The 26,226-nt window shown below is 40.3% G+C and overlaps 2 protein-coding genes across 9 annotated transcripts in view; both read left to right on the top strand.

Moving 5' to 3' along the window:
* ZNF484 (zinc finger protein 484) overlaps positions 1-25,588 on the top strand; it is a 128,377-nt gene extending 102,789 nt beyond the window's left edge. For 5 of the 7 annotated variants that reach the window (XM_030919977.1, XM_030919971.1, XM_030919976.1 and 2 more), the window contains one exon: positions 1,959-4,434. In XM_030919977.1, coding sequence (XP_030775837.1) covers positions 1,959-4,279 — 2,321 coding nt within the window. In that variant the 3' untranslated portion in view covers positions 4,280-4,434. Of the gene's footprint in view, positions 1-1,958; positions 4,438-25,537 lie in introns of those variants that run through there. The other 2 variants (XM_030919978.1, XM_030919972.1) reach the window with 2 other exon arrangements.
* On the top strand, positions 12,916-13,809 carry LOC115893968 (elongation factor 1-delta-like). 2 transcript variants are annotated; one of them, XM_030919979.1, is made up of 2 exons: positions 12,967-13,090; positions 13,163-13,809. In XM_030919979.1, the coding sequence occupies exons 1-2, from the start codon at positions 12,967-12,969 to the stop codon at positions 13,807-13,809; spliced, it is 771 nt and encodes a 256-aa protein (XP_030775839.1). The 2 variants fall into 2 exon arrangements, with proteins under 2 accessions (XP_030775840.1, XP_030775839.1); XM_030919980.1 differs by having other exon boundaries at positions 12,916-13,809.
* Positions 25,589-26,226: the final 638 nt, after the last annotated feature.

Genomic DNA, 26,226 nt, shown 5'->3' with positions numbered 1-26,226 from the left:
AGGCTGTATAAATCTAACAAATGTATATAAATTTTATTGTTTGGCCAAGTTAGGAATACTAAGATATTGTAATTTTACTATAAACATAAACACATTGGTATTTAGGGCACAGTGGATCATAGGGAAAAGAGCAAACAGGAGATTGTGAGGATTTACGGATTAATGATAAGAATCTAGACTCAGAAATACTTCTTTTCACAGAGTTTGTCACTTTGTTCTCCTGACACCTCACTCACCATGTAGTTCTACTACATTTGCACTGAATTGGAATCTCTTCTTCGCCAGTTACTAAACATTTGATTTGGGCAAATTACTAAACTCTTCTATGGCTCAGTGTCCTCATCTGTAAACTAGAAACAATAATAATACCAACAGCAAAGGGTTGTGATAAAGTGCTTTTTGTTTTTGTTTTTAAGAGACAGGGTCTCGGCTTGGCCTGCTGGCTCATGCCTGTAATCCCAACACTTTGGGAGGCCGAGGTGGACAGATACTTGAGGTCAGGAGTTCGAGACCAGCCTGGCCAACATGGTGAATCCCTGTCTTTACTAAAAATACAAAAATTAGCCAGGCCTGGTGGCACATGCCTGTACTTCCAGCCACTCATGAGGCTAAGGCATGAGAATCCCTTGAACTCAGGAGATGGAGGTTGCAGTGAGCTCCGATCACGCCATTACACTCTAGCCTGAGCAACAGAGTAAGACTGTCTTAAAAAAGGAAAAAAAAAAAAGAGAGAGAGAGAGAGACAGGGTCCCACTCTGTCACCCAGGCTGGAGTGTAATGGTGCAATCAGAGCTCACTGCAGCTTCAAACACCTGGGCTCAAGTGATCCTCCTGCTTCAGCCTCCTGAGTAGCTGGGACTATAGGCATGTATCACTAGGCCCAGCTAATTTTTTTTTTTTTTCTGTAGAGATGGGGGTCTCACTATGTTGCCCAGGCGGGTCTCAAACTTTTGCACTCAAGCAATCCTTTCATCTCAGCCTCCTACAGTGCTGGGATTACAGGCATGAACCACCACACATGGCTGTGATAAAGTTTAAGTGAATTAATATAGAACTTAGAACAGCACATCTAAATGATATTGTTTATCATGTCATAAATGTAATGTATTAATGTTATTACTCAGTATCATTGTATTACATATTATACACAAATGAGTTATTATACCTATATATATATATATTTAAAATACTTATGTACATTTGTTATATTTATATCGCCTCTCTCATTTCTCTGTGTTTGCCTTGAATCAACTGTTTTTGGTTTTTTTTTTTGGTTTTTTTTTTGGAGGTAGAGTTTCACTCTTGTTGCCCAGGCTGGAGTGCAATGGCGAGATCTCGGCTCACCACAACTTCTGCCTCCTGGGTTCAAGTGATTCTCCTGCCTTGGCCTCCCAAGTAGCTGGGATTACAGGCATGCACCACCATGCCTGGCTAATTTTGCATTTTTAGTAGAGATAGGGTTTCTCCATGTTGGTCAGGCTGGTCTCGAACTCCCGACCTCAGGTGATCTGCCTGCTTTGGCCTCCCAAAGTGCTGGGATTACAGGCGTGAGCCACCACACCCGGCCTGAATCAAAGGTCTATTATATTTTTATTTATTTATTTATTTAGGAGACAGAGTCTTGCTCCGTCACCCAGAGTAGAGTTCAGTAGTGCAATTTCAGCTCACTGCAACCTCTGCCTTCAAGCCATTCTCTTGCCTCAGCCACTTGAGCAGCTGGGATTACAAGCATGTGCCACCATGCCTGGCTAATTTTTAGTAGAGACAATATTTTTAGTGTTTTTAGCAGAGACCGAGTTTTGCTATGTTGGCCAGGCTGGTCTCGAACTCCTGGCCTCAAGTGATCTGCCCACCTCAGCCTCCCAAAGTGCTGGGATTACAGGCATGAGCCACCGCACCTGGCCTTATTTTCTGTTCATTGTTCTTTTTGTCAGTCTTATCTTTTCTTTCTTTTTTAGATGGGGACGTTGGTTTTGGACCTTTACAACAGAGAATGTCTGAAGAAGTTTCTTTCCAGTCTGAGATTAATATTAATCTCTCCAAAAGAGATGACCCATATTCCATTTTAGAAGAATTGTGGAAAGATGATGAACACACAAGAAAATGTGGAGAAAACCAGAACAAACCTTTAAGTCATGTTGCCTTCATTAACAAGAAAACACTAGCTAACGACAGGGTCTGTGAATATAAGGACATTGGGGAAATAGTTCATGTAAACACACACCTGGTTTCCTCAAGAAAAAGACTCCATAACTGTAACTCATTTGGAAAGAATTTGGAGCCTATTGTAACCTTATATAATAGAAACAATGCAACAGAAAATTCTGATAAGACTATTGGAGATGGTGATATTTTCACTCATATGAATTCTCATACAGAAGTGACTGCTTGTGAATGTAATCAGTGTAGGAAATCTCTGCATCATAAGCAAGCTCTCATTCAACATCAGAAAATTCATACTAGAGACAGCCTCTATTTGTTCTCTGACTATGTAAATGTTTTCTCCCCGAAGTCACATGCCTTTGCACATGAGAGCATTTGTACTGAAGAAAAGCAGCATGAATGCCATGAATGTGGGGCAGTCTTCACTCGGAAGTCCCAGCTTGATGGCCGTCAGAGGGTTTATGCAGCAATATGCACTGAATATGAGAAGGATTTTTCCCTCAAGTCAAACCGTCAGAAAACTCCTGAGGGGAATTACTATAAATGCAGTGACTATGGAAGAGCCTTTATCCAGAAGTCAGATCTGTTCAGATGCCAGAGAATTCATTCTGGAGAAAAACCCTATGAGTACAGTGAATGTGAGAAAAACCTCTCTCAGAATTCAAACGTTAATATACATAAAAAAATTCATACTGGAGAGAAACACTTTGAATGTACTGAATGTGGAAAAGCTTTCACAAGGAAATCAACACTAAGTATGCATCAGAAAATCCATACAGGAGAAAAACCTTATGTATGTACTGAATGTGGGAAGGCCTTTATCCGGAAGTCACATTTTATCACACATGAAAGAATTCATACTGGAGAAAAACCCTATGAATGCAGTGACTGTGGGAAATCCTTTATTAAAAAATCACAACTCCATGTGCATCAGCGAATTCACACAGGAGAGAATCCCTTTATATGTTCAGAATGTGGGAAGGTCTTCACTCACAAGACAAATCTCATTATACACCAGAAAATCCACACAGGAGAAAGACCCTATATATGTACTGTATGTGGTAAGGCCTTTACTGACAGGTCAAATCTCATTAAGCACCAAAAAATTCATACTGGAGAGAAACCTTATAAATGCAGTGACTGTGGAAAATCATTCACCTGGAAGTCACGGCTCAGGATACATCAGAAGTGTCATACGGGAGAGAGACATTACGAATGCAGTGAATGTGGGAAAGCCTTCATTCAGAAGTCAACACTAAGTATGCACCAGAGAATTCATAGAGGGGAAAAACCATATGTTTGCACTGAATGTGGTAAGGCCTTCTTCCACAAATCCCATTTTATTACACATGAGAGAATTCATACTGGAGAGAAACCCTATGAATGCAGTATTTGTGGGAAATCCTTCACTAAGAAATCACAACTCCACGTACATCAGCAGATTCACACAGGAGAGAAACCCTATAGATGTGCTGAGTGTGGAAAGGCTTTTACTGACAGATCAAATCTTTTTACACACCAGAAAATTCACACTGGAGAGAAACCTTATAAATGTAGTGACTGTGGGAAAGCCTTCACTCGGAAGTCAGGTCTCCACATACATCAGCAATCCCATACTGGAGAAAGGCATTATGAGTGCAGTGAATGTGGGAAAGCCTTTGCAAGAAAATCAACACTAATTATGCATCAGAGAATTCATACCGGAGAGAAACCCTATATTTGTACTGAATGTGGGAAATCCTTCATCCAGAAGTCACACTTAAATAGACACAGGAGAATTCATACTGGAGAGAAACCCTATGAATGCAGTGACTGTGGGAAGTCTTTCATTAAGAAATCACAACTCCATGAGCATCATCGAATTCACACAGGAGAGAAACCGTATATATGTGATGAGTGTGGAAAGGCCTTCACCATCAGATCAAATCTTATTAAACACCAGAAAATTCATACTAAACAGAAACCCTATAAGTGCAGTGACTTCAGGAAAGCCTTAAACTGGAAGCCACAACTCAGTATGCCTCAGAAATCTGACACTGGGGAAGTAGAGTGCTCAATGCCACAATTGTGGTGTGGGGACTCAGGAGGTGACCAAGGCCAACTTTCTTCTATCTAGTTAGAATTATGAACATCTGGATCATATAGCTGATGTGCAGTTACGCGTATGGGGAGACACTTTTGAGAGTGTTAAGCATTGTATAGTGGCCATCTTTGATTATTTGATACTGGTATTGTCAAGCTCCTGCAAATAATAGTAAATGTGCAAGGAGATGATTTGCAGTCTTTCTTGTTTCCCTTTTTGAGCAAACAGTTTCATCAATTCAGGGCTGTTGAGTTTTTCATGTTCTGGGTACCAAAACTATTCAATATTGACCCCAAAAAATTCACTAATGAGTAGAGTGATGAGATAATTTTACATTGTCTAAGCAGCCTAAGGACACTGAGATCAAGGCAAAAGGAGGGCAGTTCAGGTCTATAATGAAAATGAATCAGCAGTTTTTGTGAAAACACTAAAGACAGAAAGGAAGGACTCTACTTTTTTAAAATTTTCTTTGGGAAGTCACCATTATTTATTGTTATATCTGTTGGTGCATGCTGGCTGGGGCAGAAGTTAGCCAAGAGGTCTGAAATTGCTCTTTGTCTATTTCTCGAAAGTCTATTTCCCCAGTGATGTAAGCAACAGTGCCCTAACTACTTATTACCTTAGAACTAGCACTAAGATCATGGAACTTAGCTACAGGGACCCAGATCTAGATAGCAGCACTTTAGATCCTCAGCTTTGACCACAGAAACCTGCACTTTTTTGATGTTGTTGTTACCAACTCCTGTTTGAAAAATAGGACAAATTAAGAAAATGGATATCAAATCCTAAAATTTTCCCACTAATTTTGTTAGTACATTCTCTACATGTTTGTTACTTGCTAGATTACCATTTACTTAGAAGATAAAATGTAGTTGAACATTTGGAAGACTTCTCCTTTTATCTCCTCACAATCTCTACAAACGAATCTTAATTTTGTTTTTCAAATTCTCTGTATTTGAGTAGACTATTTTTCTTCTATCAAATACTAAAAGAAGTGTGTTGTGATTTTACAAATAATTGTGAATTTGTCTCCTTTAGAGCTACTAATTTTTGCTTTATATATTTTGTCTTTGATTTTACATACAATTTAGAATTGTTATAATCTTCCTTGTTAATTGACACATTATCATTACTAGATGTTTCTTTTTATCTCTAGTAATTTTTGCCTTAAATGTACTATGTCAGATACTAATATAATACACATACGGATTAAAAGCTAATGTAAATTAGTACTAACAACATTTCTGGACAAGGGGAGAAGCTATAACATTAATTTCATTTATTTGTCTCTCATATGGTATTAATGTTATATATCTGGATTCTGTATATGGTGAACATAGCCAGTCATTATTTGAGTCAATAGCCATTTAAATTAACCCACATATTTATCATTTTAATTGCTGTTTTATTTTTCCTGTCCTGTAAGTTTTCCTCTAGAATTATTTTGCTTGTTACTGAAGAACACCCTTTAGTATTACTTTTACTGTGAGTTTGCTGGTGACAAATTTTTCTTTGTTTGTTGGCAGTGTTTTATTTTGCCTTCATTTTTGAAGGATACTTTTACTGAATACAGAACTCTAAGTTGAAAGTTGTTTTCTATTAGTATTTTGATGATATTTTATTTTGGTCTGTCTTTTATCATTTTATTGAGAAGTAAGCTTTATATAATTACCTTTGCAGGCAATCTGCTTTTCTGTCTCCTTTGAAATTTATCTATTTGCCTTTGTTTTTTAACAGTTGCACATTGATATGCCTAGGTGTATTTATCTTCCTTGGGGTTTATAATATTTTTTAAATCTGTGGCTTAGTGGTTTTGTTGTGTGTGTGTGTGTGCACGCGCTTGCGCACACGTGCATTTGGGGAAATTCCTAGCTATTATCTATTCAAATTATGCATCTGCCTCATTCTCTTTCTCTGTTTCTTTTAGGGATAGCCTTATTACCTAGATCTCCTGTTGGCCTGTTTTCTAATGGTTATTTTTCTTGAGTTTTGCTGATGTCCTATGTCCTCATATGGTGATTTTTATATCACTTGCCAGACAATATATATTAAAATTGTAGAGGTAATAAGATAGTCTGGATAATATCTTCTTCCAGAGAGGATTTGCCATAGCTTCTAACATAGCTTCTTAGGCTAGGATCAGTAGTAATCCCTGATTGCCTTTATCCAGTCATGTATGAAGATTATTTGAAACAGGGCTTGAGTCTCTGGAAGACTCATCTTATTATATGTTCAGAATGTGAACATATAAACCTTATTTCTAGGATACTTTTAGGACTTAGGAGTTTGGGAGGTACGTCAGGCCCCTCCTCTTTGGAAAGACTTGAATTCTAGTATTTCTTCTTCGGTCACTTGAATTTGTCAAAAATTCTCTCCAGCCTCTCTTGCCCAGTATTTGCCTTCAGAATTAGCAAATACCTCTTGGGAATAAACAGTTTTAGATATTACGTCCCAAATTTCAGACATTATGTCTTATCTCCAATTTTATTCCTGCAGTTTCTCATTGCCGTGGTAGCTTTCTTTATGCCTTCAGAAAATTAAATGTGTTTAATATTTTCACCCACCTTTTTTAGTTCTCAAAGGAAGTACTAGTCTGTACCACTTACTCTGCCACTGGCAGACGTTTTCAATTCGTTGAGATAGCTATTTATATTTAAAAGTATCAAGACCAAAAATGTATTTTCTTACTTTCCAAAATTACTGACTTGTTAATGAAAATGCTTAGATGTGCAGCATTACTTTATTCCAACCTTTTGTTGCTTAAAGTCTTAAGGCATTCACTCATCTGTTAAAACCTTTACAAACTTTGATACATAAGAGAAAATTACCTCTGGTGGTTTCAAATTTTATTTTGGTAGCTGCCAAATTTAGCAAGTGGAAGAGATTCACTAAAAGCTTCTCAGATGTCTTTTTTTTTTTTTTTTTTTTTTTTTTTTTTTTTTTTTTTTTTGAGACGGAGTCTCGCTCTGTCGCCCAGGCTGGAGTGCAGTGGCCAGTTCTCAGCTCACTGCAAGCTCCACCTCCCGGGTTTATGCCATTCTCCTGCCTCAGCCTCCGAGTAGCTGGGACTACAGGCGCCCACCACCTCGCCCAGCTAGTTTTTTGTATTTTTTAGTAGAGACGGGGTTTCACCGTGTTAGCCAGGATGGTCTCGATCTCCTGACCTCGTGATCCGCCCGCCTCGGCCTCCCAAAGTGCTGGGATTACAGGCTTGAGCCACCACGCCCGGCCTCAGATGTCTTTTTTAATACTATGGTTTTTCCTTTGTATAATTAATAGAAAATGGGGTTAATGAAGACTGGCATAGAGTTACCAAGATAGTGATTCTTAACCTTTATTCTCAAGCACATTTTTAAAAATAGAATGTTACACTCCCAAGAAAAAGAAAAAACTATAAAAGAGCTACTTGACCTTTTGTCAACAAAGTATTCATCTGCAGAAGAAAAAAAGACTTTCTTCTGTGGGATTTCTTGCATCTCAAGGGGCACTGTGGACTGATTGAGGAATAAATGATGGAAAACTGAGTGAATTGGGAGAGCTAAATGTTAGGTAGAATTCAAAGGTCAGTATAGATTGGAGGCATGTGGAATATAGACTTTACTAGGGAGAACACTATAGGTTCATATCTCTTCTTTTTTTTTTTTTTGAGACGGAGTCTTGCTCTGTCACCCAGGCTGGAGTGCAATGGCATGCAATCTTGGCTTACTGCAACCTCCACCTCCTAGGTTCGAGTGATTCTCATGCCTCAGCCTCCCAAGTAGCTGGGATTACAGGCATGCACCACCACGCCCAGCGAATTTTTGTATTTTTAGGAGAGACAGGGTTTCGCCATGCTGGCCAGGCTGGCCATCATGTTGGATGAAGTGATCCACCCACTTCATCCTCTCAAAGTTCTGGGATTACAGGCATGACTCGGCCAGCTGTATCTTTTTATGCCAGCACGCCATTATGGTTCATTTGTATTTACAACAAACTATTTTAAGACAGTTTTACAGTTTAAATATTTTAATAAAAGTGCATTTTATTCTATTTTATTAATTTTAACTTTTTTTTTTTTTAGTGACAGGGTCTCACTCTGTCGCCCCAGGTAGAGTTCAGTGGTATGATCATAGTTCACCGCAGCCTTGAACTCCTTGGCTCAAGCAACCCTCCTGCCTTATCCTTCCAAGTAGCTCGGGCCACAGGCGTTTGTTAGTACACCTGGCTTTTTTTTTGTTTTTCTTGAGACAGAGTTTCCGTTTTTGTTGCCCAGACTGGAGTGCAATGGTGCAACTTTGGCTCACTGCAACCTCTCTGCCTTCCGGGTTCAGGCAATTCTCCTGCCTCAGCCTCCCAAGTAGCTGGGACTATAGGCATACACCACTACACCCTGCTACATTTTTTTGTATTTTTAGTAGAGACAGGGTTTCACCATGTTGGTCAGGCTGGTCTCAAACTCCTGACCTCAGGTGATCCACCTGCCTCAGCCTCCCAAAGTGCTAGGATTACAGGTGTGAGCCACCGTGCCCAGCCCTTTTCTCTTTTTTTTGGTAGAGATGAGGCCTCACTTTGCTTTGTTCCCCAGGCTGGTCTCAAACTCCTGGCTTCAAGCAGTCCTCCCACCTTGGCCTCCCAAAGTACTGGAATTACAGATGTGAGCCACTGCACCTAGCCAAAAATGCATTTTAAATTAATTTTTAAAAAGTGTTCATACTGTGTATTCAGAAAATAAAAGAAAACATACACTCAAACATTTACTTATGCATCAGATAATTCATAGGGGATAACAATTTTCTGTTTGTACTAAATGTAGGTAGGATTTTCTTTACAAGTCATACTTCATTATATATCAGAAAATTAATGCTGGAGAGAAACTTTATGAATATGATGACTAGGAAGTCTTCCACCGAAAAGTTAGTGACCTGAATATACTAAATTCACATATGAGAAAAAAATGATCATTCAAATCCCATTATACACTCAAAACACCATTTGGAGAACAAAACCTATAAGAACACTAACTGGAAAACACTTCACCTGGAATTTATCCGAAAGTTTCTACCAGAAGGAGACAACGTTAAGAGCAAATGTGGGAGTAGCTTCACACAGAAATCAGTTTTTAGTATTCTTCAGTATTTACACATGAGTGAAACTGTATTTCTTGCAAGTGAGAAAGCCTTTTCACAGAAGTCAGAACGAGTTTTAATCACTCATACTACAGACAAGCCCTGTGATTACTGTACATGATATATTGTACATGGAAAAATCTTTGTCCATGAGTCACACCTTACTGTATACCAGACAAGTAATTGATAAAAATACGTTTTGTAAGAATACATCATTTTATTAAATGCCATAACATTCAAGTAGAGAAGAAGCTCTATTTGATACATTGGAAAAGGTCTTCCTATAGAAGCAGATTTCACAATAAATATAATTCATTTTGTTTACTGATTTAACTTTAAGCCTATGTCTCAAACCAGTGGAGAAAAACAGACCATGAAACACTTGCCTTTCTTTTTATTAAAATAGTTACATACACACACGTGTATATATATATAACATGGCATAAATGTGACTTTATTTACTTTAGAGACTGGCACCCAGGTGGGAGTCCAGTGGCACAATCCTGGCTCACTGCAGCCTCGACCCCCGGGCTCAAGTGATCCTCCTGCCTTAGCCTGTTGAGTAGCTGGGAGTACAGGCACACGCCACCACACCTGCTAATTTTTCTAGTTTTTGTAGAAATGAGGTCTTGCTGTGTTTCCCAGGTCAGTCTCAAACTCCTGGCCTCAAGCAGTTCTCCTGCCTAGCCTCCCAAAGTGCTGAGATTACCGGCATGAGCCACCATGCCTGACCTAACTAACTTTTATAATGTACTTCCATTCATAGCATTTCCAGCCACTCCAACAGTCTGTCAACAGATAATGCTAATCAACTTGATATTTTTCGCTATATTCACAATCACATACAGTCACATTAATATGTCATCTGTATCATATATTAGTGTGTGTGATTTCATTGTCATACATAAGAGGGATTGTATACTCATTTTTGCACCTTTTACACTTAACGATTTTTAGCTAGCTGAAAAGACTCCATGGTGTGGACATACCATAATATTTTGACCATATTGCCATTGGTTATTCACATTTTTTTCATTAGGAGAAATAATCTTTTATAACTATACTTGACAGATTATTGGACAAGGACAGTCATGCCCTTACCTACTGGAGATTATTTTTTCTGTAGCATCTGCTTGTAGGAGTGGGACTGATCAAATGGTATGTGTTATTTTATTTTAACAGATGTTGCCAGATTTCTTTGTCCCAAGACTGTAGCTTTTTATGTTTCCAGTACTAGTGTATAAATGTACCTCTTTCCCCCTACTAAAAGTAGCTGTTACTCTTTTTTTGTCTTTTGAGACTGAGTCTTGCTTTATCGCCCAGACTGGAGTGCAGAGGTGCAATTTTGGCTCACTGCAACCTCTGCCTCCCGGGTTCAAGCGATTCTCGTGCCTCAGCTTCCCAAGTGGCTGGGATTACAGGTGCCTGCCACCACTTCTGGCTAATTTTTGTATTTTTAGTAGAGATGGATGTTGGCCAGGATGGTCTCAAACTCCTGACCTCAAATGATCCACCTGCCTTGGCCTCCCAAAGTGCTGGGATTACAGGCGTGAGCCACTGTGCCCAGCTACGGTTACTCTTTAACCTTGAGAGATTTTACAAGTTCCAAGTGATAACTAATTATAATTGTATATTAATAGGCCTCTAAATGTGTCTTGACCATTTGAATTTCCTATACTGTAAATTGCCTTTATAAAGCATTCGTTTATACATTTCTCTTTTTGGATTGTTTATCTTATTAACTTAAAACAGCTTTTTATGTTAAAGGGAGTAACTCCTTTTTTAAAAAACATCTATTCCTTGTCTCAACTTTGCATATGATATTATCCCATTCACATAATTTTATTTGCTACATGTTTAAATGTGTATTCTTTTACAGTTTCTGAATTTTTAATCTTAAGACTTAAGCCTCACACATAATATTTTAAAGTGGTCTACTGGATAGTTTGTGTATCTTTTGGGAAATTTTTGGAAAATGTTGCTTTGCTGAACCAGCATGCAATCCCCAAACTCCTCTCTCACTGCTTACTTTATCTGTTGTTGTTGTTGTTGTTGTTGTTGTTGTTGTTGTTGTTTGTGAGACAGAGTCTCACTCTGTCCCCAGACTGGAGTGCAGTGGCGCAATCTCGGCTCACTGCAACCTACGCCTCCCGGGTTCAAGTGATTCTCCTGCCTCAGCCTCCCGAGTAACTGGGACTATAGGCACCCGCCACCACGCCCGGCTAATTTTTTGTATTTTTGGCAGCGAAGGGGTTTCACCATGTTGGCCAGGATAGTCTCGATCTCTTGACCTCGTGATCTACCCGCCTCGGCCTCTCAAAGTGCTGGGATTATAGGCGTGAGCCACCACGCCCGGTCTACTTTATCTTTTTTTTTTAATTTAACTTTTAAGTTCAGTGGTACATGTGCAGGTTTGTTACACAGGTAAACCCATATCATGGGGGCTTGTTGTGCAGATTATTTGATCACCCAGAACCCATCAGTTATTTTTCCTGATCCTCTCCTTCCTCCCACTCTTCACTCTCCAATAGGCCCCGGTGTGTGTTGTTTCCCTGTTATGTGCCCATGTGTTTTCATCACTTAGCTCCCATTCATAAGCGAGAACATGTGGTGTTTGGTTATAAGTGAGAATATGTGATGTTTGGTTTTCTATTCCTGCATTAGTTTGCTAAGGATAATGGCCGTCAGCTCCATCCATATCCCTGCAAAGGACATGATATCATTCTGTTTAATGGCTGCATAGTATTCCATGATGTATATGTACCACATTTTCATTATACAGTCTACTATTGATGAGCATTTAGGTTGATTCCATGTCTTTGCTATTGTGAATAGTGCTGTAACCTCATCACCTTCTGAAACTGGTAGTGGCCAAATGACCTGCCTCGGCCCAAGAGAAGCACAACACTGGTAGATGTATTCTGGGAAAACCTTTATTTCCTAAGAAAAGAGACCACTTAGCTGTTACCATCAATTCCATCCCTCTTCCTGCCTTGTACATTATGCTGCCAGCAGTGGTGATCTTTCAACCACCGGGGAAGGCCAAAACATTCACCAACACTGGTCCTGATGTTATTGACTCAAAAGCAGCAGCAACTTAACTACAGACTTTAGCTGTGTGATAAAAATAAACATGTTTGGCATAAACCATTCTATTTTATGTCTTTCTTATTGCACCCGAAACCATACCTAAACTTATTCAGGCAGTGAAATATATAAAATAATCCATCCTTTTCCTACTAAAATGAAAATATTTTAAAACCTTAGTAAACTGAATACCTCACATAAACCCGAGTAAGGTAAAGAGATAAGAGAAAAATTATGTAAGATTTGTAATGAGTAAAAGGAGACATGGCTATTGAATCAATTCATAGGATCAGAAGAGAATACTACAATAAATGGGTGATTTCCTAGTAAGATACAACTGATCAAAATTAATAAAAAACTAAAAAAAAAAAACCATAAAATAAGTTAAAAATATCATTTTCAGAGTCATCATTTAAAATTTACCAGGACTATAGGAAAATATTTTTAAGGTAGTACCGTTTCCTCAGGCATCCCACGTCCGCCGATTGCTCCTCCCTGGCCGCTGCATCCTTGGCTAGTGTCAGAAAAATGGCTACAAACTTCCTAGTGCATGAGAAGATCTGGTTGGACAAGTTCAAATACGACCATGCAGAAAGGAGATTCTACGAGCAGATGAATGGGCCTGTGGCCGGTGCCTCCGGCCAGGAGAATGGCGCCAGCGTGATCCTCCATGACATTGCCAGAGCCAGAGAGAATATCCCGAAATCCGTGGCCGGAAACTCAGGCCCAGGGGCCTCCAGCGGCGCCTGCGCAGACCACAGCGAGCTCGTCGTCCGGATCGCCAGTCTGAAAGTGAAGAACCAGAGCCTGCGCGGCGTGGTACAGGAGCTGCAGCCGATCATCTCCAAGCTGGAGGCGCGGCTGAACGTGCTGGGGAAGAGCTCGCCTGGCCACCGGGCCACGGCCCCACAGACCCAGCACATGTCTTCCATGTGCCAAGTGGAGCCCCAGGCCAAGAAGCCAGCCACACCAGCAGAGGATGACGAGGATGATGACATTGACATGTTTGGCAGCGACAATGAGGAGGGAGACAAGAAGGCGGCACAGCTGCGGGAGGAGCGGCTGCAGCAGTACGTGGAGAGGAAGGCCAAGAAGCCTGCACTGGTGGCCAAATCCTCCTTCATGCTCGATGTCAAGCCTTTGGATGACGAGATGGACATGGCCCAGCTGGAGGCCTGTGTGCCCTCCATCCAGCTGGACGGACTGGTCTGGGGGGCCTCCAAGCTGGTGCCCCTGGGCTACGGTATCTGGAAGCTACAGATTCAGTGTGTGGTGGAGGACAAGGTGGGGACAGACTTGCTGAAGGAGGAGATCACCAAGTTTGAGCAACACGTGCAAAGTGTCGATATCACAGCTTTCAACAAAATCTGAAGCCTGAGTGTGCGTGTGTGTGCGCGCGTGAAGCCCAGCCATGATTAAAGACTGAGACCAGCAAAAAAAAAAAAAAAAAAGATTTTTAATGATAATAATGAACTATAAAAGACAGAAATCATAATTTGTAATTTTCAAAATTAAAAACTCTTGTCCTTTGAAAGCACTTAAGAAGGCGAGAAGGAAAGACTCAGAAGGGGAAGAAACAGTTGCAATAAATTTCTGACAGAAGATTTGTTTCCTGAAAATGTAAAGAAATATATAACCCAATTGTAAAAGGACAGCTTACTAAAAATGACAATATACTTCAACAGAGATAATTCATAAAATAAGATATGAAATGGTTAATAGGGGCAAGAAAGAATTTCAACATAAGCCACCAGGGAAATACAAATCAAAACCATAATGAGACACTTCTACACACTCATTAAAATTACTGAAATTAAAATGATTGACAGGACCAAGTGTCGGAAGATGTTGAGCAACTGGAACTCATGCGTGGCAGGTAGGGATGTAAAATGGCACAAAGACTTTGGAAAATACTTTGGCAAATTTTTAAAAAGTTAAACACATAGCTATCATACAACCCAACCATTCCACTCCAGTATTTAACCCAAGTGAAATGAAAACTTATGTCCAAACAAAGACTTGTACATGAATGTTGACAAGACCTTTATTCACAATAGCCTCAAACTGGAAACAACCTACATGTTTATCATCAAGTGAATAGATATCATGTGGTGTATCCATAACTAGAAAACTACTCAGCAATAAAAAGGAACAGACTAATGATAAATGTAACAACATGGATGAATTTCAGTCATTTTGAGTAAAAGATGCCAGACATGAAAGAGTGTTATGTACCATATGGTTGTATTTATATAAAATTCTAGAAATGCAAACTAACAGTGAAGTAACAAAATTCGATTAGCAGTTGCCTGAAGCTAGGGCCAGAGACAGAGATGGCCAGCAAAGAGGCACACGGAATCTTTTTGAGTTGATAAAAATGTTCTGTATTTTTATTGTGTTGGTAGTTTCATGGGTGCACACACTGTTAAAATGAACACTAAATAGGTACAATTATTGTATGTAAATAATATCTTGCTAAAGTTGATTTTTAAAATGCAGAAGATAAGCACATAGATCCATGTCTGAATATAGTTCATATTTAAAGATCAGATCATTTTATTAATTGAAATCATTTCAAGTTATAGAGAAATATATACCAATATTTTATTTCTTGTAATTGCTTCATTGCAACTTTAAAATACATCATCACTCTTAGACTATCATAGTAAGTACAGGAAAAAAAGAAAGAAATTATTGACTCGGGTCATTTATAACCACAGATGCAAAAATTCTAAATAACATTGTGGTGAATACAATATCTAAGTATATTTGAAAATTAGTAATGATTTTAATTCTAAAATTCTAAAGTGATAAACTAACAAGAAATTGAGGTTGGCCAGGCGCAGTGGCTCACGCCTGTAATCCCAGCACTTTGGGAGGCCGAGGCAGGCGGATCATGAGATCAGGAGATTGAGACCATCCTGGCTAACACAGTGAAACCCCGTCTCTACTAAAAATACAAAAAATTAGCTGGGCGTGGTGGTGGGCACCTGTAGTCCCAGCTACTGGGGAGGCTGAGGCAGGAGCATGGTGTGAACCTGGGAAGCAGAGCTTGCAGTGAGCCAAGATTGCGTCACTGCACTCCAGCCTGGGTGACAGAGCAAGACTCCGTCTCAAAAAAAAAAAAAAGAAATTGAAATAATTACTACTGTAAATTAAAAGAGAAGGTAATATATTTATATCAGTAATTACTGAAAGGTATTTTATTAATTCAGCATTCTTAATAAAGTAGGCATGGTAGAAAACTACTTAAATATTGTTTAAATGCAACAGCAAATTTTTTTGAATTTTTTTAAATTGATGAATGACATTTGCACCTATTTATGGGGAACATGTGATACTTTGTTACATACATAGAATGTGTAATGATAAAGTCAGGATATTTATGGAGTTCCTCACCTTGAATATTTATCATTTCTATGTATTGGGAACATATTAATACATGTTCTCTTCCAGCAGTTTTGAAATATACAATAAATTGTTGTTAAATATAGTTGCTCTACTCTGCCATTGAACATTAGAATTTATTCCTTCTAATTATATGTTTGCACTCATTAAACAACCTCCCTTCATACCTCCCCCAACCTGCACACCCTTCCCAGCCTCTAGTATCTCTAATTCACTCTCTACTTCATGAGATCAACTTTTTTAGCTCCTACATATGAGTGAGTATATGTGATATTTGTCTTTCTGTGTCTGGCTTATTTTACTTAACATAATGACCTGTAGTTGCATCCATGTTGCTGCAAATGGCATGATTTCATTCTTTCTTATGGCCAAATAGTATTTCATGGTAAATATATACATTTTATTTATCCATTTATCCATTGATGGACACTTAGGTTGATTCCATATCTTTGCTACTGTGAGTAGTGCTGCAATAAACATGAGGATGCAGGTATCCTTTTGATATGCTGATTGCTTTTCCTTTGAATAAAACCCCATTAGTGAAACTGCAGGATGTGGGAGTCTGTCTTGTAGACCCTGACCCAATGACAGATGAATAAAGTACACTGACACACAGATATTCTGCTTTGCCACTCCAGCCACTCCAGGCCACTTAGTCGCAGCCGCGGCCTTCATCAGTTAGCAAGACTTGAATTTATTCAGTAAAGATTAATTGACAAAGGTCGTGAGTAAACACCACTAGAGGGTAAATGACATTGTGGACTTCCTGAGTAGAAAGCAATTAAGCACCCTCGGTAGATCAAAGGTCAGTCTTAGGACCACATGAGTAAGCAAGCTAGTTAGGTAAACTACTCTATCTTCCTTTGTACCCACTTTAAGCTATTTACTCAAGATATAGATTAGGTTGCCTTCAGCCGTAACCTTATCCTGAGACTTTTGCAAAAACCTTCAGGCCTTCCAAGAAGGTTTGTGGCTTATAATTTTCCCCACTGTCCTGATTAAACCCCTACAGCAGGACCGAATGTTAATTCTATTTTAGTTTACTATAGAAATCATGTTGTTTTCCTTAGTGGCTGTACTAATTTACACTGCCACCAACAGTGTAAAGAGTTTCTTTTTCTCCATATCCTTGCCACAACTGCTATTTTTGTCTTTTTATTAACAGCCATTCTGGGGTAAGATGATACCTTCTTGTGGTTTTGATTTGTATTTCCCTGATGGCTACTGGTGTTGAGCATTTTTTTTTTTTTTTTTTTTTTTTTTTTGAGATGGAGTCTCACTCTGTCACCCAGGCTGGAGTGCAGTGGCACGATCTCAGCTCACTGCAACCTCCGCCTCCTGAGTTCAAGCGATTCTCCTGCCTCAGCCTCCTGAGTAGCTGGAATTACAGCCATGCACCACCACACCCAGCTAATTTTAGTATTTTTAGTATAGATGGGGTTTCACCAGGTTGGCCAGGCTGGTTTCAAACTCCTGACCTCATGTGATTCTCCTGCCTTGGCCTCCCAAAGTGCTGGGATTACAGGCGTGCGCCACCGCGCATGGAACTTTTTTTTGTTGTTGTTGAGGTGCAGTTTCGCTCTTGTTGCCCAGGCTGGAGGGCAATGGCACGATCTCAGCTCACCACAACCTCCCCCTCCTGGGTTCAAGTGATTCTCCTGCCTCAGTCTCCCTAGTAGCTGGGATTGCAGCCATGCACCACCACGCCTGGCTAATTTTTTATTTTTAGTAGAGACGGGGTTTCTCCATGTTGGTCAGGCTGGTCTCAAACTCCCAACCTCAGGTGATCCGCCCACCTCGGCCTCCCAATGTGCTGGGATTACAGGCGTGAGCCACTATGCCTGGCTGGAGCATTTTTGTTTCCTGTACTTTGAGTTCTTTGCCATTAAGTATTTGCTTAGGCCAAAATGTCCTGAAGTTTTTCTCCTGCGTTTTTTCTAGTAGTTTTATAGTTTCAGTTCTTAGACCCCCTTAAGTCTTTGATCCATTTTGATTTGATTTTTGTGTATGGTGAGAGATAGCAGCTAGTTTCATTCTTCTCCACATAGTTATTCAGTTTTTGCAGCACCATTTATTGAAGATACTCTCCTTTCCCCCATGTATGTTCTTGGAGCCTTTCTTGAAAATGAGTTGGCTGTGAATATGAGGATTTATTTCTGGGTTCTCTATTTTATTCCATTGATCTTTGTGTCTGCTTTTATATCAATACCACGCTATTTTGGTTACTCCGGCATTGTAATATATTTTGAAGGTAAGTAGTGTGATGCCTCCAGCTTTGTTCTTTTTACACAAAATTGCTTTGGCTATTTGGGCTCTGTATTGGTTCCATACAAATTTTAGTAATTTTCCTATTTTAGTGAAAAAAATACATTAGTATTTTTATAGAAATTGCATTGAATTTGTAGATTGCTTTGGGCAATACAGTCACTGTAATAATATTAGCTCTTCCAATCCATGAGCATGGGATGTTTTTCCATTTGTTTGTGTCCTCTTCAATTTATTTTATCGGTGTCTTGTAGTTTTCCTTGTAGAGCCTTTAACCTCATTAGTTAAACTTATTCCTAGGTATTTTGTTTTTTGTATCTATTTGAAATGGGATTGCCTTCTTTATTTATTTCTCATCTATTTCATTTTTGGTGTATAGAAAGGCAACTGGTTTTTGTATGTTAATTTTATATCCTGCAACTTTACTAAATTTACTGATGTGATATAAGAGATTCTTGGTGGAGTCTTTAGATTTTTCTAAATATAAGATCATATCATCTGCAAAAAAGGACAATTTGACTTCCTTATTTCTTTTCAGTGGCAGCAGTTGTAAGCAGGTGGCTGGGGGATGCATGTGTCAGCTCTAGGTGGTGGCTGCAGGTGGGGTAGCCAGCAGGGCACTTGTAAATCTGTGGTGATCCTGCTGCTTGTGGGTGTCAGGATTGCTGCTCGTAGCTTGCACTTCAGCTCTGATGGCAGTAGCCAGCAGTAGTAATGGCTGTAGACATGGGAGGTCAGTAGATCTCTGGAGATGTGAAAATGCAGGGACTGTTGGACTCCAGAGCAGGATGCAGTCTGGTGATGGCTGGACTCTCAAAATGGCTCCTTAGAGCTCAGGAGATGTATGCAATGCAGCATGGGCTCCCTCTCTGGAGCAATGCCATCACACAGTCTCCAGGCAGCTCCCTATGTAAGTCTTAGGGCCCACGAGGGTCAAGGGGCTCTCCTGTGGCTAGAATTGCAGGAGTTTGTGGTGGGAGTGTAGACCAATGGGGGTCTCTTACTTACCTTTTTCCCACATTGTGAAGTCTCTTTGAAGTTCCCAGCCAACCCTAGCCAAGCAGGCTGCCTGTCTTCCCCGCTCTTTCCTTGCCTCAGGTGTTTCTCTGTTGAATTCCAGTGTTCTTTTTTAGATTATCTATTTGAAGTGTGATTACTCACTATTTTATAAATAAAGTGAATCTGCTTAATATTATGCCTGTTTTGCTTGATTCAGTGACCAATGTGGATTATTTCTTTCCAATGGGAAGTTATTTGAGTGCACATAATTACTACACCACATTTCTTATGTGGCCTCAGGCGATTTTCATCAGGAACAGCATTAAGCTAGTGAGGAGATAACAATGTTCTCCTTTTCATTGCCTTCCTCTGAGTACACTGATTTGCACGTGACTAAATGGTTTCACTGGTTTCTCTATACAGACACTTTTCTGCAAATGATGCATGATGCTAGGTATAGTCCAAAACCAGACAAAAGCAGCAGGCTATAATTTGTTCACTCATAATTTGCATTTCACTGCATAAAGTGATTTCAACTGCATCAACATTTTTTCATTCAGAGTGAATCACTAGATTCTCAAAGTTGAAACGCTTGAGCCCCCGATTCCAAGGAAATTTAACACCATTTCTTCAAGTTTCAGTATTTTGACTTTTTTTGTCCTTAAGTCTTAAATAGCAGCTTGATACACTACAAAATAAGCATTTGAAATTTATACCCACTAAAAACATACTGAAAGTATCTGAATTATGTCCAGTCTTTCTCCTCCACCCCTCATTTTCTATACCAAGGTAGCAACATAAGGTGAGACTTTAAAGAACAAAAGAAATTGGACCAAGAAGAAAAGAAAAGGAAGCTGAATGCTCGAGTTTACTGTTTGTAAACCACATGTTACCCTAATTTGGTATTTGGCAAAAGCATATTGAATGCTCATTTCATTTGGCTTTTTCCTTCCCTTGGTGCATGGATAAGTCCACTTCCACCTGCAGGGTTTCTGTGTGTGTGTGTGCACGTATGCAGGGTTTCTGTGTGTGTGCACGTATGCAGGGTTTCTGTGTGTGTGCACGTATGCAGGGTTTCTGTGTGTGTGTGCACGTATGCAGAGTTTCTGTGTGTGTGTGCACGTATGTGCACATTTGTTGGAACTTTGGCTTTTTTCTGTCTTCTGACTGATTTTTCTCTTCCTACTCTGTTCATAACTTTTACTTCTTACAATTTCTGGTTCAGACACTAACAGAATAAGAAATCCTTGAAGATCTCTTAACTCAACCTTTTCATTTTGAAGATGAGAATATTGAATATTATTGACATGCCTGACTCAGTGAGAAATTTTCTTGATTTTTTTCCTAAAAGGCCAATATCTGAAATGCTGCTCTGAATAATACATTTCTCCCCTCATTGATTCACGAAGCTCCCTTTATCAAATATCCTAGTCTGTTTTAAAACTCTCTATCATGTTTTAATAAATTATCTATCTATCCTTGTTCCTTATCATACTGTTTTAACAATAACATTTTTTTTTTTTTTTTTTTTTTTTTTTTTTTTTTGAGACGGAGTCTTGCTCTGCCGCCCAGGCTGGAGTGCAGTGGCCGGCTCTCAGCTCACTGCAAGCTCTGCCTCCCGGGTTCACGCCATTCTCCTGTCTCAGTCTCCCGAGTAGCTGGGACTACAGGCGCCCGCCTCGTCGCCCGGCTAGTTTTTTGTATTTTTTAGTAGAGACGGGGTTTCACCGTATTAGCCAGGATGGTCTCGATCTCCTGACCTCATGATCCGCCCGTCTCGGCCTCCCAAAGTGCTGGGATTACAGGCTTGAGCCACCGCGCCCGGCCTTAACAATAACATTTTAATCACAGGAATCTTTTCCTCCAATCTTATCTGTGCAATTTATGCTTGCTGTTTACCTGGTGGTATATTTTCAAGTCAATTTTTCAAGTAGTGAAAAAAAGTCCAATTGAAATTATTATTGGAATCAAAATTATACATTATTTTTTAAAGAAATTCAATATGGTCAGGCACGGTGGTGCATGCCTATAATCCCAGCACTTTGGGAGGCTGAGGCAGACGATCACTTGAGGTCAGAAGTTCAAGACCAGCTTGCCCAACATGGTGAAACCCTGACTCCACTAAAAATACAAAAATTAAGGCTTGGTGATGCACACCTGTAATCTCAGCTACTAGGGAAGTTAAGGTAGGAGAATTGCTTGAGCCCAGGAGGCAGAGTTTGCAGTGAGCAGAGATCATGCCACTGCACTCCAGCCTGGGTGACAGAGTGAGACCCCATCTTAAAAAAAAAAATCAATCTTTGCCATGTTTAGTTAGTTAGTGCAGAACTCTGGGGAAGGCAGACTCACATTTCCTCAAGGTTTTCTATTTGTCCCAGATGAACTCAGTGTCAAATATGAAAAGGCATCTTTCCAAGGGCTGTTAAGAGAGTCTCGTTTACTGTGTAAACAAGGACAGAAGGCATCAAAGCCAGAATGCCGTTATTCCTTCACTTCTGTACGTTGGAGTGGAACTGCTTGCCCCGTGATTACTATTAGCATTAAAATATTGGTTGGATTGTCCCATGAACATCAAAGTTTACAGCAAAGAGTGGTTTTTCCAAAAGAGGAGCTGCAACAGCATTTGAATTCGGCTTCTACCGCGTTAATTTTCTGAGGTTTCCTCAGGGAAGACCCCAGTGATTGGCAGAGTGGGTGGGATTTAGAAGGCTTTTTCAGGGTTTTGATTAGTCTGATTTTTTTTTTTTTTCAGCTCCCTCAGAGATTTATTTTGAAGTGTCCCTGCCATGACTTTTCTGACTGCCTGTGTGGCTTTCAAACCTGCCCACCAAGTGTTTAGGGGTGAGTCATTTTCCCACAGGTAGGAGGGTAAGAAGAGTTTCTAGCCCCCACGAGGAGGGTCAAGAGAGCAAACACGAGAGAGGACTTGGTCCTTACCAGAGGTCGCCTCCAGAAAAGTGAGGTGTTCCAGTGATCATTCTCTGACCAATGACTTCCTGAGCCAGCTATTTTCTCCAGTAAACAAAGTCTGTATGAGATATCGTAGGAAATGAGTTTTAGATTTTCTTCCACCAAACGTTTCTTTTATTGTTTTCCAGGAATATTTGCATTGTTTTATCCTGATCTCATCTGTTCACCATTTGTGATTTTTTTTCAAGTCTCAGTTCACCATTTTTTTTTTTTTATGGAGTCTCATTCTGTAGCCCAGTCTGGAGTGCAGTGTTGTGATCTCGACTCACTGCAAACTCCGCCTCCCGGGTTCAAGCGATTGACCTGCCTCAGCCTCCTGAGAAGCTGGGATTACAGGCACCTGCCACTACACCCGGCTAATTTTTGTATTTTTAGTAGAGACTGGGTTCCACCATGTTGGCCAGGCTGGTCTCGAATTCCTGACCTTGTGATCCGCCCACCTCGGCCTCCCAAAGTGTTGGGATTATAGGCGTGAGCCACCACGCCTGGCCCACCATTTTTTCATGTCCCCTTCTAGTCCTTTGAGATAATGCTTTCAGAATTTTGCCATTCTGCTGTGAGGCCTGTTGTCTATTTGCATGAGAATAATTCCATGTGGAGAGGTGAGGGCCCAGTTGTTTGGTTTAGAGAAGCCCATGACTGCTCATTCTTCTGAGGCCCTGCCTACACCAGGTGTATGGAATACCTTCATGTGACATGTACAGCTCTTCCAGCTGAGCATAAAAGCAGGCACCTCACCCTTTTATCAAATAATCGACTCAGAACTTTAATCAAGACAGATACAAGTATCTTAAGACTTGAATTTCTTTAATTTATTAGGTGTTGTGTTTTGTTTTGTATGCTAATTGCAATGTATAATTAAAGAACAGCGTAGGGTTGTTTAACATAGAAGGTGGTTAAACTCTCATGCAGAATACCCTCTCAGTAAACTTTTAAAGGGCATGGGTTGTGGTTGAGCGATATAGAGAAAAGTCCTGACCTTTGATTCCTATTACTACTTCTCATCTCTTGCTCTTATTTACTGTTTTGGGCTCTTCATGAAAGGGATTTTTTTCTAGTTCTCCCCAACTCTTGCTCATGGATAATTCAATAATAGTTAAGTCCAAAATGTCTTAAATGAGAAAAGCTTATTCCTATTTAGATTTCTAATTACTCCACAGAATTTGAATTCCACATAATTTGAGATTGCTTTAAGAGTTCACTAACGCCCAGTGCTGGAGTGCTCTCTCATCGCTAGTTATAGGGCACTAAATGTCAAATGTTCATCTGGTGATTTATGTTCTTATTTCACAACTTTCCTTAGTTGCTTTTTACATAAATCTGAGAAATGGTGATTAAAGTATTGCAGGCTTTGGCACATATCATCAGCTTGTAATATCTTCTGATACAGTGTTAAGTGCTTGGCTAACAGACCTACATCTGCATAGAGGTCTATGATAAATTTAAATTTTTCCAATACTCTTGATTTTTAAAGATTTCTTGGTGAATATTGGCGCTCAGCTACAGGATATTTTAGCAACACTTTGTCCAATCATGCTCTCCCAATCCGATGGGGCTTTTGATTTGAATTTAATCTTATTATAGTGTCTTGCAATTTATTCAAGTCTACTTTTATTGGTGTCTGTAAAGGTTTATGGTTTATGTCATGAAAGCTCCTGTATTTTTTTTTTCTTTTGGATTTTTAGTTATTGTACTATTGCAAATGGGATTCACCACCAGCAGCATCTTGGTTTTTTAACCTGGCTTTGCTGTGACCAGCAGTCTAGTTATAGACATACAATAACATGTAAAAACCACGACCTGTTTCTATGTTTGAAACTTCTGTTTGAGCAATCAGCAAGCCAGAAAGTACCATGACTACTATTTGCTAAGAATCCTGTGCTAGGAAAACACTTAGAAACTTCACTTTAAAACTTCCCTAAGGACACACTAAATCGAGGCTTAAGATCCCTGTTATCTCGCCCCAAGACCCCAAGAGCCATTGTCACATATGTGGGTCCTCCTGGAAAAGCAACCCAGGAAGGCAGTGAAAACCCGTCCAGTGGTTCCAGCCTGCCACTGGCCATGACAGAGCTGCTTTCACCTTTACAGATCCCATGTGGTTGCCCTAAACATGCAACTAGGAAACCATATGAATTCCTTGCTCACCAGGTATTTCATGCATGATCAGAACAGTCCAGACGGCCAACTTGCTGCCCCTCCAACACAGAGAGAGAGAAATGAACAGAAATCTAGGCAAGAATCCGTGGTCACTCTCTTCTTTGGCTGGAGCCATGACAATATTGATAGTTTTGCTATAGCCATCAGGAAGGAGAAAAATTGCTTTAGCTTGTCCCCAAGTCGTAACATGGAAAATAAAATAATTTTGAACCACAGAGGAGTGGACCGATTCAGGTCCTCACAATCTTTTACAGGTCAACATTTTCTCAAGAGGGAGACTCCTTCACTCATTTTTTTTTTTGAGATGGAGTCTTGCTCTGTCACCCAAGCTGGAGTGCAGTGGAATGATCTTAGCTAACTGCAACCTCCGCCTTCTGAGTTCAAGCAATTCTCCTGCCTCAGCTTCCCGAGTAGCTGGGGTTACAGGCATGGGCCACCACACTGGGCTAATTTTTTTGTATTTTTGGTAGAGACAGGGTTTCACCATGTTGACCAGGCTGGTCTCAAACTCCTGACCTCAAGTGATCTGCCTGCCTCGGTCTCCCAAAGTGCTGGGATTACAGGCGTGCACCACCGTGCCCAGCCCCTTCACTCATTCTTGAAATAAGACTATGGATTTCAGAATGGTCAGGCTCCTTCAGCAGCCTGAGAACTAGGCCTACGGGATGTCACTAGTCTCTTATTCTTCTGACTGGAACTATGAATGAGCCTGATGTTCTCATCAACCCCACAGCAAGTTCCACATAGATTTTTTTTGTTCAGCTAGAAAGGAGAGAGGGATTTTTATTGTTTTTTCTTTTTTGGTTTGTTTTGAGTCAGTACATGAGTTTCTCTTTCCTTGTTTCAGCGGATGGACAAACAGATGGACCCTGCAGCCATGTGGAATGTCAGAGATGGAGGGGAGACCCTGGGAGACTGATGGACCTGGATCCTCTCCAGCCTCTCCCCTGCAGTGTCCCCACAACTGCCCTGAGTGGTAGCATTTTGTTTAAACACTCCTGAGAGCTGAGCTGGATGAGTGCACTTGGGACACCTGGTGACAGGTACTTGCAAGCATGATCAGGGTCAGCCGCAATACAGGGAGAAATCTTGGATATTTAAAAATACTTTTTTGATTCAGATCATGGTGTGATTGAAGAGCAACACTGTGTTGAGAACGGGAGGAAGGCAGAGCTGCGGTGCAGGCAGAGCTGTGGTGCAGGCAGCACTTCTCGACTCTAAAGCAAGGCTTGCTCACCAAGGTGCTCACTCATGTCTCTCATCCCTGCCCATATATAGCATTAAAAAATGAACAAAAGGCCGGGTGCAGTGACTCACGCCTGTAATCCCAGCACTTTGGGAGGCTGAGGCAGGCGGATCACGAGGTCAGGAGTTTGAGACCAGCCTGAACAACATAGTGAAACCCCATCTCTACTAAAAATACAAAAAATTAGCTGGGCGTAGTGGTGCGTGCCTGTAATCTCAGCTACTCAGGAGGCTGAGGCAGGAGAATCGCTTAAACTCAGGAAGCAGAGCTTGCAGTGAGCCATGATCATGCCACTGCACTCCAGCCTGGGTGACAGAGCAAGACTCCGTCTCAAAAAAAAAAAAAAAAAAGTGAGCAAAAGACAGATAAAGAATTCAAAAAGGAAACAATGTAAGAAAGCAGAAGGACAGAAATTTAAAGAAAGAAGAGAAAACCAAAGTCAACAGTCAAAAGGGATGGTGGCAATGGATGTTTAGATTTCAAAATTTAAAAGCCCCAACCATGTCTATAATCCCAGGATTTTGGGAGGCCAAGGTGGGTGGATCACCTGAGGTCAGAAGTTTGAGACCAAGTGAAACCAGTGAGCCAAGACTGTGCCACTGCGCTCCAGCCTGAGCCCCAGAGGGAGACCCTGTCTCAAAAATAAATAAATAAATAAATAAAACAATAAATAATAAATAAAAGCCCCAAGCTAGGAAGAACCTGGAGACTGAGCACTCCTCAAGTGAAAGGCAATCTCT

The sequence above is a fragment of the Rhinopithecus roxellana genome, chromosome 16 (assembly GCF_007565055.1).
Source record: "Rhinopithecus roxellana isolate Shanxi Qingling chromosome 16, ASM756505v1, whole genome shotgun sequence".
Lineage (NCBI taxonomy): Eukaryota > Metazoa > Chordata > Mammalia > Primates > Cercopithecidae > Rhinopithecus > Rhinopithecus roxellana.
This window is presented reverse-complemented; position numbering and strand designations above follow the sequence as displayed.